Raw genomic sequence first — 14316 nt, 5'->3', positions numbered from 1 at the left:
GATTAGGGAATAAAGAAACAACTAAATAAATAAACAAGTCAACATCTGAAAACTGAAGTGAATTGCATTTAGTATAGACTGAGACACGATTCTTACCTTGCCTCCAGCTCTTCTGCGGCCTTCGGGAGACTTAGGTCTGGGGGACAAAAGTCCTGGAGAACGAGATGGAGTCTGGTCTGACCAAATGCGAGAAACATGCTTGTCTGGAATAAAAACAGTAAAAATATTCTAAATATATTTATACGCTACAGCAATTTATACCTATATTTGCCATATTACATGCTACATAAGTAGTAATAAGTCCCGTTTGGCAATTGACGTATGCTATTTTAATCAACAATAAGAACTCAACTTACTGCGTCATAATTCTTGTTTTGTATCGATACTATTTAAACAGATGCTACACCATCTTCAGTCGGCGAATCTTCGTCCAACTATTATCCAAATCACTAATTCATAGGCTTATTTATACATGTTAATTGTAAATTCCGGTTGCTATCCTGCTGAACGTGTAATAAATTGTTCTACTACATTCAAGATGAGTAAATCATACACTTTCTTCTAATTCATTTATTTAAATATCTCATTTGTAAAGTTAATGTAAATAAGATGATTAATTCCATTCAATATAGCGTAACAGATTGTTTAAAAATAAGGAAATCTTAGATATTAACATCTAGTTACTTACGCGATTCTTTCTGCAGCTATCATAGATTCAAGATTAAACACAATGACGCAGTAAAGCAAGCTCTGTTCTTTACTACATGAATAGTATTAATTCTTCAAAACTAAATCATATTTTCAGGTAACTTTTGCACAGTGATCGGTTTGTTGTGTTACTCACATATTCTTCTGTTTACACTGGCTTTCATACTAATTGTTATATGTATGTCTTTATGTTTGAAGGTCTTAAATATTTAAGGAGAAAACAATTATCTCACGTATTCATGACAAGTTTTAGTGGTAATTATAGAGCGTGAATCAAAATGATGAACTCAATTCCTTCTGAAGCATACACCACGCGGTGATTGGAAGCTTCCCATTTGCGACAAGTGACCTGTCTATAATGAGAAAATGCATGTCATGATGATACACCACGTGTGAACGATCTACGTAACATTTGAAAGAGAGTTTTCTAAAGTTTGAGATACCAACGGTAGATCGCTCACTTAGTGCACAGCCATACAGCAGAATCAGGTAATAACAATATTCTCCTTTATAGCAAACAAATGTTTATGGACCGTCCTTTCTTGCTAAAAACACGGTTACTAAAACAACGTGTCTCGAGATGCTACAAAACTGACTTCTTTCTCCTCAAGTAAGTAAAGTTTCAGAAGAAAACAGGCTTAACTGAAGAAGTGTCAAGTCTTCATTCTCATAGATTTATCCATCGTCAAGGTAGAGATTCATTCAGAAGACCTCCAAATCCCAGTGCCACTGCACAGTGGTCTAGACACCCTCCAAACCTGGCCAAAACCTTAAAATTCGAAATTATCATAAATATGAAACTCTTCCAGATTTAATAACGAAAGACTAAGGTGTGCAGAAATAGGTAGGTTTCCGTGCAACTCGTAAGGGTTGGGCCTACAATTAGCACCAATGGAAAAGATTAAAGTCGTGGAAAAAGACCATATATCCACCCCAGTAGTGGACGAAAAGTTCATGATGTGAAAACAAAATAATGTTTCGTTGTTAGGCGTCAATAATGATTGTGTAGAACATTGTTATACATTCGTCGTTCGTGACACAAGCAGACCTAATCTGCTTTTATATACTAGTCAATATATGGATAAATATAATTAGATCGAAAACCAAAATTGGTATACTTGATATTGAATTTCATGTAGAGTTTTATTTTGAGTCCAGCTGAGTCCAGTTCTATTATGTGCTGGATGTGACAGTAGGAAATGTTATCTGTTAGAGAAAAAGATCGAGTGTTACCCGTTTTTGCCCGAACTGGTTTGAAAGGCATATTTGCATGTGAGTAGGGTAATATCGTTGCGAGTAGTATTTAGACCAATGACTGTTTTTCCTTGTCATTCCAGAAATTTATTCGAAACAACACGAAGAAGGCTGTCCTGTAGAATGTAGAAGGAAACGAAGAGACTAAGAAACAAAACAAGATTAGTTTCCTTGAGAAGGAAACGTCCACCGAATTGACTAATACAATACAATACATAGTGCCGTCAATTCGGTGGACGTTTGTTTCCGAAGGAAACTAATCAGGTGTTGCTTTTTGATCTCTTTGTTTCCTTCTACATTCTGAGATGAGCAGAGCAGAGTGAAAAAGAAATGAACTGAATTAAAGAAAACGCGGTGTCTATGTTACGTCACTTTTGCCAGATTCTAAGTATGCATCAAAGGTAGGTACCCAAATTCGATCAATGTTACCAGTATCAAGGTTCAATACAGGTTTGTATTTATGAATAAAGAACGATTCTTTAATTTCCCTTTTTTTTTTCTGAACCTATTACCTTAACCTGTTTTATATTATGTGAATATTGTTTTAAATGAAGCGCTAACATGCCTTCTTCTTGTGACATTTTTGATTGTCTAACATGTTCCTTCACACGCGTGTTAATATTACGTTTAGTTTGGCCAATGTATGAGGAATCACATTCGCAATGGACGCAGTAAATACCTGACTTATTTAATGGATCGACAAAATAGCTTTTAAATCCAGTGAGATGTTTCTGTAAACTTTTGGGGGGAATACTTGAAACATATATGTATGCTTTGCAAGTATACGTTGAATTTTTGTTGATAGTCGTGGAAAATAAGGAATTCCAATCCAAGTTTTCGCTTCTTTGGAAGTTACCGTTTTGGGGACTTGCAACGATCTAATACGTGTTTGATTAACCATTTTTGTAAAATACACAGCTTATAACCATTTTCTTGTCCTATTTTATATAAAAACTGTATTTCTTCATTGAGCTCTTTTTGACGGTCACAAATTAATAATGCTCTACGAAAGAAATTCTTCCAAATATTGGGCCTTGTACAGTGGCGGATGAGCTGACTGTTGATGTATGTAAGTAGTGCCTGCATTAGGTTTTCGATATACTTTTGTTATAAATTTGTTGTGTGATCGGGTAATCAATAAGTCTAAAAATGGAAGACAGTTATCAGATTCACGTTCAAAGGTGAACTTCAGCCTAGGATGCTGATTGTTGAATTGTTCAAATAGTGCAAGTGTATTTTCGTCACGAACAAGTAGTAAAATGTCATCAGCATAACGCTAATATCTAATATATTTAAATTTATCCTGCTGTAAAATGGAAGTTTCACTCCGATTTAAAACAATATTAGACAATATCGGGGGTAATGTGTTACCCATGGCTAAGCCACCATTCTGAGAGAATAATAATCTTTAAATTGGAATATATTGATTGTTCAACAAACCTCAAGTAATTGTAATAAAAAAACACCTTTTATCACCTTTTGTTTTACACCTTTTATCTCGTTTCCGTTTTAATCCTTTTTACCTTGCCAATGAGGAAGGAGCCAGCTGTGAGTTCCCAAACGTCAAAAATGTGTTTAGACTTTCTAAGGGAGGATTCATTGGTAAGTAGCAAACTTTTTGTTAATATGAATTTTTATTCATTTGAGAAATAAGTCAATTTTGCAGCACTGTGAGATATGTTAATGCAGTAACCTTTTTTTTTCAGCGAGATAGAACAATCCACAGAACTTTCTTTGCGATAAAAGAATAGAGTAGCTATTATACTCACAACCGACACTCTGCTGCACAGTTGTGCGGTATGTATTTGAAAATTCAGGACTTAACCATTCAAATGTTACAGAATACTCACATACGCTGTAAAGTTCAAGAAATATTTACGTATAAAACTGGTCTCATCATTTCGAATCACCCTGTATTTTTCCCTGTTCTTACTTCAGAAATTGACATAACTATCATTAAAAAATAATAATAATAATAAATCAAGCCAGAAGTTAATGTTTATACCTATTATTAACAGCTGAAACACGTATATCATTTCCACAAGCGTATAACTCCTTTTTTTTTCGTTCCAAGGACTTGGCAGAACAAAAGACTGAATATTACAATATATCGATTGTAAAAAGAGATGAAGGTGGAAAGAACCACATCTGAATAAGAGATGATTTCACACATATTGCTTACTCCTGTTCTAACTGATTCCACCTACGGTAAAAATAGATGCCTTGCCTCTCAATTGATTTTCCTCCTGACCGATAACTACATGCAGTCCGCTGGAAATATATGTATCACAGTTACAAAAAAAAAAACCATATAGACATAATCAGCTGTTTAACATTTTTTCTTTTTAATACCCATATACTGTACATAAATAAATGAACAGTCTGTGCCAGAAGAATAAAGTGTCAATTGTTATTGACAACTAGAATAATGTTTTTTAACATCATAAAAAATTAGTTTTAGTTTTCTTTAGCTCGATGTTATCTGTCAATTGACGCGTGCCTCACCTTTACACATCAACAACAAATAAAGTATTGAAGTATGTTATAATTTTGATCTGTATGTCATTAACTACATAGTGGACTACTGTCTTATTAAAAGCTTCATGACGAATACTTAGAGAACTTCCACGTCCGAGACTTACACAGTTCGTTCTCGCAAAAATTGTTCAAAATAGTCTTTTTTCAGAACACAATATCATTCCTGCGATTATTTTTTTAAAAAATTAAGCTTTCATTAGTCATCGACACTCAAGCGGTCTGTCACTACTTTTAGTTACTGTCGGCTATTATTTGACTCTGACATTTCTGCAAAAAGCAAGTCAATAACTAAACTATGTCTAAAAATCTGGGAGACCTAGGTATACTACATTATCAACTTCATATTTACCATATATTTCTGAATTTTTTTTTCTCAATTTCGTGCCTAAAAATATGAGGATCGTCTTGCTTTTGCAACATTTGATGCAGACTGTTTCTTCACTAATAAAATCACGAACTTCTATTAAGCTCTACGTTTACCCGCTTCCTCACCTATTGCTTTAGCCTTCAACATTTGCAGATTCAGTGGCCCCTTCCACTGATGAAGATTAAGGAAGGTCTTATCTGATATGATTTTCAATGTAATTTTATAGTAAGTGCTGAAAATATACCCAGTATATGCTGTAATTTTTTTTAAACCTTTGTTAAATATATGAGGATCGTCTTGGCTTCAGAAATATACCGTAATATGATGTTTGGTTGTCGCACATCATCAAATTTTTTATTAACAACAAATTAGTTTTTATCGCTTTTCTCGAAAACTACGCACGAGGATTCCAGCAACCAAGACCATTATGTTCAGCTCACTGAGATCTATCAATTGGTATCTTCCCCGTTACACACTAAGAATACTGTAGAATATTTATCAGCCACATATGTAGAAGAAAAGTAATGTGAGAATCACTCACCAAGTATTGCCTGATCACTATCGTCTGTCACCTGAAGTTTCTCCCGTATTGCATCTGCCAACATCCTTGAGCCTTCCAATTTCTCGATTCCAAAACCTCCGTCGCCCTACAAAACAAACAATCATCACAATGGACTCTACCACTCGAAGCAGAATATACATCTACAATAACATCTATAGAAACAAATCATATCACTAAACACAACAGTTAATACTGTGGTCAGTGTTTGCAGTGATTGAATCATGCAAAATTTACACAACACCAATGGCGTATTTAGGATTTTGTTTCGGGGGGGGGGGGACTATATACAACACGTGAAAAGCACTTATATTTTTCCTTGGACAAATTTTAATGACGTTCATTTTCCTTCCTTTAATATTAGCTAACAAATTTATTCGGGGAGGAGGGGTTGAGCCCGATAGCCACTCCCCTAAATACGCCACTGCACAGCACGAATATCCTTTCTCGACACAAAGAGTCAACAAATTCGTGATTTGTCTTTTCATTAAGTTTCTAGTTGGTAGAGCAGATTCTTAAGGTCTGAAAAATAACAATGAAAAAAGCAGACATACTTGAAGTACGTACGACAATGTATGTAGGATTACACAGGTAAATGTGTGTGAAATTGGAAATGAAATTTGCCTCTAAAGAGGTGAGGTGATTTTAACGTCCCGTTCAGCAGCGAGGCTATATGAGACGTGGACCTACTGATTAACGTGGAATCCGAACCACATGAGCTCCCGCTGGGAATCGAACCCGGGTCTCCCACGCCAAAGGCGCGTACGCTATGCCTCTAAAGACGTACAAGAAAGTATTGCAAATGTGAATTTTTAAAAATAGATTCTAAAGAAAGGTAATAAATCACCAATCTGTAATTAAATCTCCATGTAAATAGAATTAGTTGAATAGGCGCACTTGGGGGTTACTATGTACAAATCCTCATCAAAAACCCGCAATTGGCTATTAAGAACTGGTATTCATTTGAACGGTTCTTCAGGCTCGTTGCATTAACGAGTTTCACTAAGTTCAATATGTTAAATGAAAGTTCTTACTAGGTAGTAAATACACACTTCGATGAAATTTTAACAATCTAACGGAATCTACTGAGGATCTTCTACTTTTATGAATATAAGATGCTGAGATCTCAGATTTAATAGAACAGAGGCGATATGTTTTCCTTCCTCTAAAGAAAAAAAAAAAATTAGGGTTATTAGTGAAATATTTGTCTATAAAACAGCAACAAAATAACATGAGTCATACTTTACAAAACTCAAAAAGCTCAAACCCAAGAGTAAACTAACCCTTATAAATATTCTGATTGGAATGATTTATTCAACAGTACACAAATATTAATGGAATATTTTATTTATGAAATATGAACAAAATCGCCCGAATAACTCCCCCTTAAGAATAAACTAACCCTCGTACATTCTTTCAGGACAAAAAGCATATGATCACGTTATTAATGGAATTATGAGAAACAAAGTCGCGTGAGTCATTTTTGGAAAAATCGTCACAAAAAAAAAAAAAAAAAAAAAAGTGAATTATCCCTTCTCCATTGTTCTCAGAGAAATCACATATCGCAGTACGGAATTGTTATTATTGAAAAAATAATTTCTGAAATATAAACGAAATCGTTAGAGCCGGTTTCGAGAAAATTGCAATATTTTTTTTATTTTCACCCTTAAGTAAACTACTCTTATTTCTAGAGCTAGATAGAAAATTGGAAAAAAATCCTCTGGAAAATCACATAAAAACTTTAAGTTTAGTTCAACAGTATGGTCTCTAGGTGAATGGACACCAGGACGGACAGATATCGAAAAATCACTTTTTTGGTAATTATGGACCATGAAACGTGGAAATCCTTTGAAATCTCAAAATTTATTTTTTTCTATTTGGTCTAGGAATTAATTCGTGCGGTTGGTACGCACACACTGAAGCTGTAGTACAAACACAAAATACATAAATACCTTAAGAAAAATATTGTCCATCGCTAGCCACCACTTTCGCCCATCTGTCAGGCAATGTACGGATTCCGTGGCGAAAGAAGTCCTCATCCTTGGAAGCGATCCAGTCAGAGACCCATGTTTCGATATCTTCTGAAGAAGTAAACCGCTGTCCAATCAAATCGTTGTTCATGCAATCGAACAAGTAGTAGTCCGAAGGAGCAACGTCTGGTGAATACGGCGGGTGGGGTAAAACTTCCCATCCGACATTTTCTAAATAGGTTTTGACCGGTTTTGCGACATGTGGGCGAGCGTTATCATGTTGAACAATCAGTTTATCATGTCTGTTCTCCCATTCTGGTCGTGTTCTGGCCAGAGCTTGCTTCAAACGCATTAATTGTCGTCGATAACGTTCTCCATTCATAGTTTCACCCGGTTGCAGCAGCTCATAGTACACCACACCTTTCATATCCCACCATATGCACAGCATAACCTTTGCACAGTGAATATCTCGTTTTGGTTGTGATGGACCTGGTTCACCTGGTTTCACCCAGGCCTTTTTTCGTTTAGGGTTCTCGTAATGGATCCACTTCTCATCACCCGTAATAATTCGATGCAGAAACCCCTTTCTGCTCTGTCGTTGAAGCAGCAATTCGCAAATGGTTTTTCGTCTTTCAACGTCTCTGTCTTTCAATTCATGTGGAACCCAATGTGACATCTTTTGAATCATTCCCATGGCTTTCAAGCGTTTGGAGACTGTTGTTTGATCAACGCCTAATGCTGCTGCAAGTTGTTCCTGCGTTTGACACGAATCCTGCTCGAGCAATGCTGTCAATTCTTCGTCTTGAAATTTTTTTGGCTGTCCAGCTCGCTCTTGGTCTGCCAAGCCGAAATCACCACTTCTAAACCGTGCAAACCACTTCTGACACGTTCGCTCAGCTAGAGCATGGTCACCATACACTTCCACCAAAATACGATGACTTTCAGTCGCACTTTTCTGCATGTTAAAGTAATGCAGCAGGACACCCCGCAAAAACACTTTATCAGGCACAAATTGCGCCATGTTCACTTAACTACAAACTGGTGTTGTTGACGCTTTAATCCACTGCCCTATACTACGAACGATACGCGATGACAGGGGTTTGCAACACATGTGTGGATACACGGAACTGTGGGACGCTCCGTTCGTTGCGCCATCTCTTGTCCACCCGCACGAATTAATTCCTAGACCAAATACATAACCATAGTTTTCTCTCTTCTTTCGTCACCCGAAGTTAAAAATGGAACTTGGACTAATTGTTAATGGCAAAACAGAGAATTGGTCTCACCTCCATAACGGAAATGAACAAGGGATCAATGAAAATACGGGAAAACATAGGAACACAAAGGACGGACAAAGGAACAGGATTTGCGGAGCAGGAATCACAAAGTGAAAACTAATTATGAATTACCTATCAGAAAATACTCAAAAAATAATGATACATTAAAAAAACACATTATAGGCGATTTCACTAAAACGTTTCACTCTAAGAGGGCGCCCACACGGATTTTCTCTGTTTTTCCATTTTTACTTATCTGCCTATGTAGGACATAGAAACAATGAAGTAGGTAATATTGGTATATAAGAAGTCATGGATCTACGACTGCTGAACCTGCAGAGCTACTGAGGTTTTGTTTGCGTATCACCAACATAGAAAATTTACCTAATGCCCTATTATTGAGCTTGTGTCAATAATGCTGTATTTTTTTAGTAATGTAACTTCCCTGCGGATCCGCCACTGCACCAATGCCAAGTTTGTCTTCTTCCCCCTTAGAGATAATGTGGTTTACTAGGAACTGCAGAAGATAACTCTAACCTCACAGGGCATCACCTTGGAAAGGTTTGATATTGAGAGTACGTATATTATTATGAGGATGGTTCGGAAAGTAATCCCTTCAAGCCCACTTACTTGGCCAATAGTGCTACAAACATTCTGAACTGAGTATCATTAATGCACTGATATTTTAGCTATGGAATGTCACTTGTTTCACTTTCCTATCTCTTCTCGTTCCAGAGTAACGGAGCAATCAATGGCATCTAATGGTGACGTTCAGTAGAAACAGCGGGCTGTCATTGAATTTCCACTGCAGAAGGTTGTGCGCCCAGAACATTCATCGCCGGCGACGAGTCGTGGGTACACCATTACGATCCGGAAACGAAGCGTCAGTCGTTAGAGTACCGCCATACTTCCTCTCCTCCGCCAAAAACTTCAAAGTTGCCCCATCTACCGGCAAAGTATTGTTGACATCGTCCCTCATCCTGCCTATAGTGCGGATCTTGCGTCCTGCGACTTTTGCCTCTTCCCAAAACTTAAGAATCACCTCAAGGGCCAACGCTACAGTTGTGACGTGGAGGTGGAAGGAGCAGTTCGGCAATTGTGTCGCTAGTAGCCACCACAATTCTTTGCCGACGGCATGGAAAACCTTGTTTCGCGTTGGCGCAAGTGTGTTGCCCGTAAAGAGGACTATGTTGAAAAATGATGCCACCATTTGTAGCTGACATTGCAAGCTTTCCACTGATACCTGTATCGGTGCTATCTATCAAACACAAATAAAGGTGTAACCTTGGAGGCATTACTTACTGAATCACCCTCGTATTATTATACATGCTGCTAATACTTAATAAACGCTCGGGCAGCAGTTTTTGAACTCGAAAACAATAACTGATTGTTAATGGCAAAATAATGGATCTCACCTCTTGTAGTTTCGTGTCGAGTTTTTCTTTCGCTTCCTGCTCTCTCCGAACGACTTCTAACTTCTCAATCAGAATAGCTGCAAAGTCCTCCGGCTTCACTGGATGCACCTGCAACAAAAACCAACTCCATCAGGGAAATTACTTAGTATGAAGCATTAATGAGATTCAATTATGTCCCTCTGACATCACAATCAGAAGATTCAGGATTCAAAACCCGAAGCTGAGAATCCAGACTGATTTTTTTCCAAAACTGTCTCAGTGATCGGCAAATTCTGGAATGCTAATTTTACATGTGCTGTACGCTGATCTCTCATTTTGTTCTTTAATAAAATAAACAAGAAAATTTGCTTATTCAATGAAACCAAATAAAACCTTCTGCTCGCAATGATTAGGTCTATTTAGCTTCTCATTTACATTCTAGTTTTCATCCAACTGTTACAAAGGAATGTATTTTTGATGTTTTGTTATATATTTTAAGTTATATTACCACAAAAATATGCTCTTTATATATAATGTTTTAAGCCTTATGACCGTCCAGTCGGCCATAACTCACTTATTGGACAAACTGTACATTTTTGCAGATTTATAATCATCATGCAAAATTAATATTTTACTTAAATGAACGAAAAAGTTATTTTCTTGCTTTGCTTTGAACGCTTTAGAGTAGGTGAGAAACTACTTTTTTCTGCACACAGGTGTTCTCTAGACAGACTGGCACCGTCAATAATACAAAGAAACCATTCTTTATTGAACTAAATGTTTCTCTCATTAACAGAGTGCTTCGAAACGCAAACTTTTTTCTTTTCTTTTCTTGAGTGAAGTTACCAACTCATGATTTTGGCTACTAAGATTATTCTTTGTATATTTTCCATATAAATGATAATCAACGCTTGGAAACCTTTTTAAATACGAAAGTGTTACATTTCGTACCAGGTGCGAGATCGACACACCGACACTTTATTATCTCAACTACGGTGGGAACTGTGACTGTAGTCTATGTGAACTGCAGACAGAATTGTCAATCTCCACAATTGCCAATCTGTATTCTTTTTTATTAAACTCTTTTATATTGGACTAACATGCGAGAATTCATTAGACTGAATTCTTAAAGCTGGTCTGCAACACTTATTTAATTTCAATCTCGAGTTCTCCGTTTCCCACGGGACTAAAAGACGTGTTGCCAGAACTACTCAATATATCATAACTATATCAGCATTAATTATGAATATAAAACTTGTGAATTTTTGATAGCAAATCTTAAAAGACACTGCCAACCAAAGACATTGTATCGGGATCTTCCCGAGTGTTGGCAAAAGCAAGGGGTTCGCGCTTGGTGTTAATAAAGTAAGGCACGTAAAAACCTCCGCTGGACGAACTTACTTATATTCTAGTATACATATGACTTCGACTAAGTATTAAATATTTTGTGTGATTACAACCACAGCCTCAACAGAGAAAGTGAACAAAATGTATTCTTTATAATTTTATAAAGTACGTCGTTCTTGAAACAAGACCTCGCTGGAAATTGGTGCTTCGACGTAAACAGTGTTTTAGTACATGTGATAAAAGGAATAACCATAAAGGCTATATTTTAAGTTCTTTCATTTGCCATACATATACCTTGTGCTTTTTTTTTTCTTCCTTTTCTTTTCTTGTCGTACTAAGTGTTTCATATTTCTGAAATATATGTGTAGTGTTGTTCGCTCCAGCATTCATGCTTTATCAAGTGGGAATTTGTGTGTTCTACATAATAGAAATGTAATCATTGCTTCGTAAACTGCTTTTCATCTATATGATCTTGAAGCTTTGCTGGCGTCTACTATTAATCCAATGTTCTCGGGATTGCTGCCAGAGTGAGTGTTGCTGTGCTGAGCTTTCGTTACCATACAGCGGCAACATCTTAGATTCTTTCCTGAATTCTATACACCGCAACATCCAGTTCACAATGGAAACAGAAACAGAAGGAAGACTCCCGTTCCTGGACGTACTCGTATACAAGAAATCAGATGGAAGTCTAGGCCATTCAATCTACAGGAAACCCACACACACTGATCTCTACCTCGATGCGACCAGTTTTCATCATCCTGCACAGAAGATGGGGGTGTTAAATACTCTAATACGCAGAGCATACCAAATAGCAGATCCAGATAATATAAGCACAGAACTGTCTCACCTGGAAATGGTATTCAAATTCAACGGATATTCGTCGAAACACATCAAGACAGCCATGAGAAAATACAGTAGCAGAAGTTGCACCACAAAAGAGGACAACACGGCAGACAAGGAACATATTGCAGTTATTCCATATATGGGAAAAACCTCCAACCAACTAGCAAGACTATTGAAGAAATTCAACATCAAGACTGTACACTGCCCTCCACCGAAGATCAGGAGTTTACTACCAACTGCAAAAGATTCATTAGGATTAAAGACACCAGGCATCTATAGGATCACCTGTGAATGCAACGCCACTTACATAGGTGAAACGGGAAGGAACATTGAAGACAGAATGAAAGAACACCAGCGACACACCAGACTTAAACAACCTGAAAAATCTGTAATAGCCGAACACTGCATACAATACAATCATACGGCCATGTGGGACCAAATTGAAGTACTAAAGAAAAGCAAACAGTTCTGGGACAGGAAAATACATGAATCTCTATTCATCCGTACATACAAGCCATCCATCAACAGAGACGAAGGTTATCATCTACCTGACATCTGGATCCAGCTTCTCAGTACGAAAAGAACCATCAGCCAATCAGAGAGCAGTTTCCACCAGCAAAATCAGAGCACGCCATTGGCCAACAAAAACAACCAATAGAAACACAGCGATTCTTAAAGACAACAATATAAATTGTACGACCAGCACACTCCAACACATAGCTCTGAAGATGTTGCCGCTGTATGGTAACGAAAGCTCAGCACAGCAACACTCACTCTGGCAGCAATCCCGAGAACATTGGATTAATGCTTTTCATCTACATTACCAAAGTAATATTCTCTTCCGAGATAGTCAAAGGAGAAGAGGATACACAATGAGTCATGAAGTTACTAAAGAAAGTAGCAGAGACTATTGAAAGATTGTCTATTTCACGGACAGAAAAGGTTTGTGAAAAACTTCAATTCGCATGTGCATGTTCGGAAGCATCAACAACCCACAATTGCGCTCTGTACGCTAAAGAGAGGGATAATAGATGATAATTTTAGTATTTGGAAAAGATATGGAAATATATATATATATATATATATATACAGGGTGTTAATGAACTATACCGACAAACTGTAAGAGGTGGTTCCTTAGATCAAAATAAGAGAAAAGGTTCATATGAACCTGTGGGGCAAAGTGTATAGTTTCAGATCTAGGGCTGTCCAAAATTGCAAAAAAGCCAAATTTCAAGAGGCCTTATTTCGAATTCCAGAAACTGTGGATGGTAGTCCTTATCTTACAGGAAGTCACGCATACGCAATCCAAAAAGCCATATTTCATTAATGTTTATTGAGTGTACAAAGTATTCCATGCAGGGTGAAATTCCCAGACATGCCATCAACCGAAGTTTGAGATATGCTCTGACTTTATGATTGGTCCAAAGCAGGCAAACAAGAAGCCTTGATAGCAATGAACACGGAATCCTTTAGCACGATGTCGCAAGTGTTAAGGATCGTCAGCAGCACGGTCTCTCGTATTCGGAAAAAGGCATGCTGCAATGTTTTCTTTCATGCTTATAAATGAAGAAAACGTGAAATATATCGTGTCGAAATACATCGCATCACACGTTATTCCGAGAGAGAGAGAAAAAAAAAAAAATGGAGCTGCCGGTTCCTAACATTTCCGGCTTCCCTCAGAAGCATTGCACGTCCATCGTTATCAAAGCTTACTTCCTGCCTACTTTGATTCCTCCTTGAAATCAGGGTATATGTGAAAACTCTATTGAGAGCATATCTGAGAATTATACTCTGTACACCTATTGAAAATTGACGTCATATGCATTTTTGGATTGTGTATGCGTGACTTCCTTTACGTTGATAAGGACTACCATCCAGAGTATCTGGAATTCGAAATAGGACATCTTGAAATTTGACTTTTTCGCGATTTTGGACAGCCCTAACTCGGAAACTATGCACTTTCCGCCATAGGTCCACGTGAACTTTTCCTCTTATTTTGATGTGAGGAATCACCTCTTACAGTTTGTCGGTAGAAGTGAGCAAATGAAATCCACAGTTC

General features: G+C 37.2%; 1 protein-coding gene across 3 annotated transcripts in view; it reads right to left on the bottom strand.

The window, feature by feature from the left end:
* The window catches only part of Axn (protein axin), a 186968-nt gene that overhangs the window by 24666 nt on the left and 147986 nt on the right, over window positions 1-14316 (bottom strand). For all 3 annotated transcript variants that reach the window (XM_081732334.1, XM_081732333.1, XM_081732335.1), the window contains 3 exons: window positions 10089-10196; window positions 5409-5514; window positions 97-203 (listed from right to left, as the gene is read on the bottom strand). In XM_081732334.1, coding sequence (XP_081588460.1) covers window positions 97-203; window positions 5409-5514; window positions 10089-10196 — 321 coding nt within the window. The remainder of the gene's footprint in view (window positions 1-96; window positions 204-5408; window positions 5515-10088; window positions 10197-14316) is intronic.

This window comes from Thermobia domestica, chromosome 11 (genome assembly GCF_964235325.1).
Source record: "Thermobia domestica chromosome 11, izTheDome1.hap1.1, whole genome shotgun sequence".
Classification (NCBI taxonomy): Eukaryota; Metazoa; Arthropoda; class Insecta; order Zygentoma; family Lepismatidae; genus Thermobia; species Thermobia domestica.
Note: the sequence above shows the minus strand (reverse complement) of the source record. Positions and strands in the feature narration are given on the sequence as shown.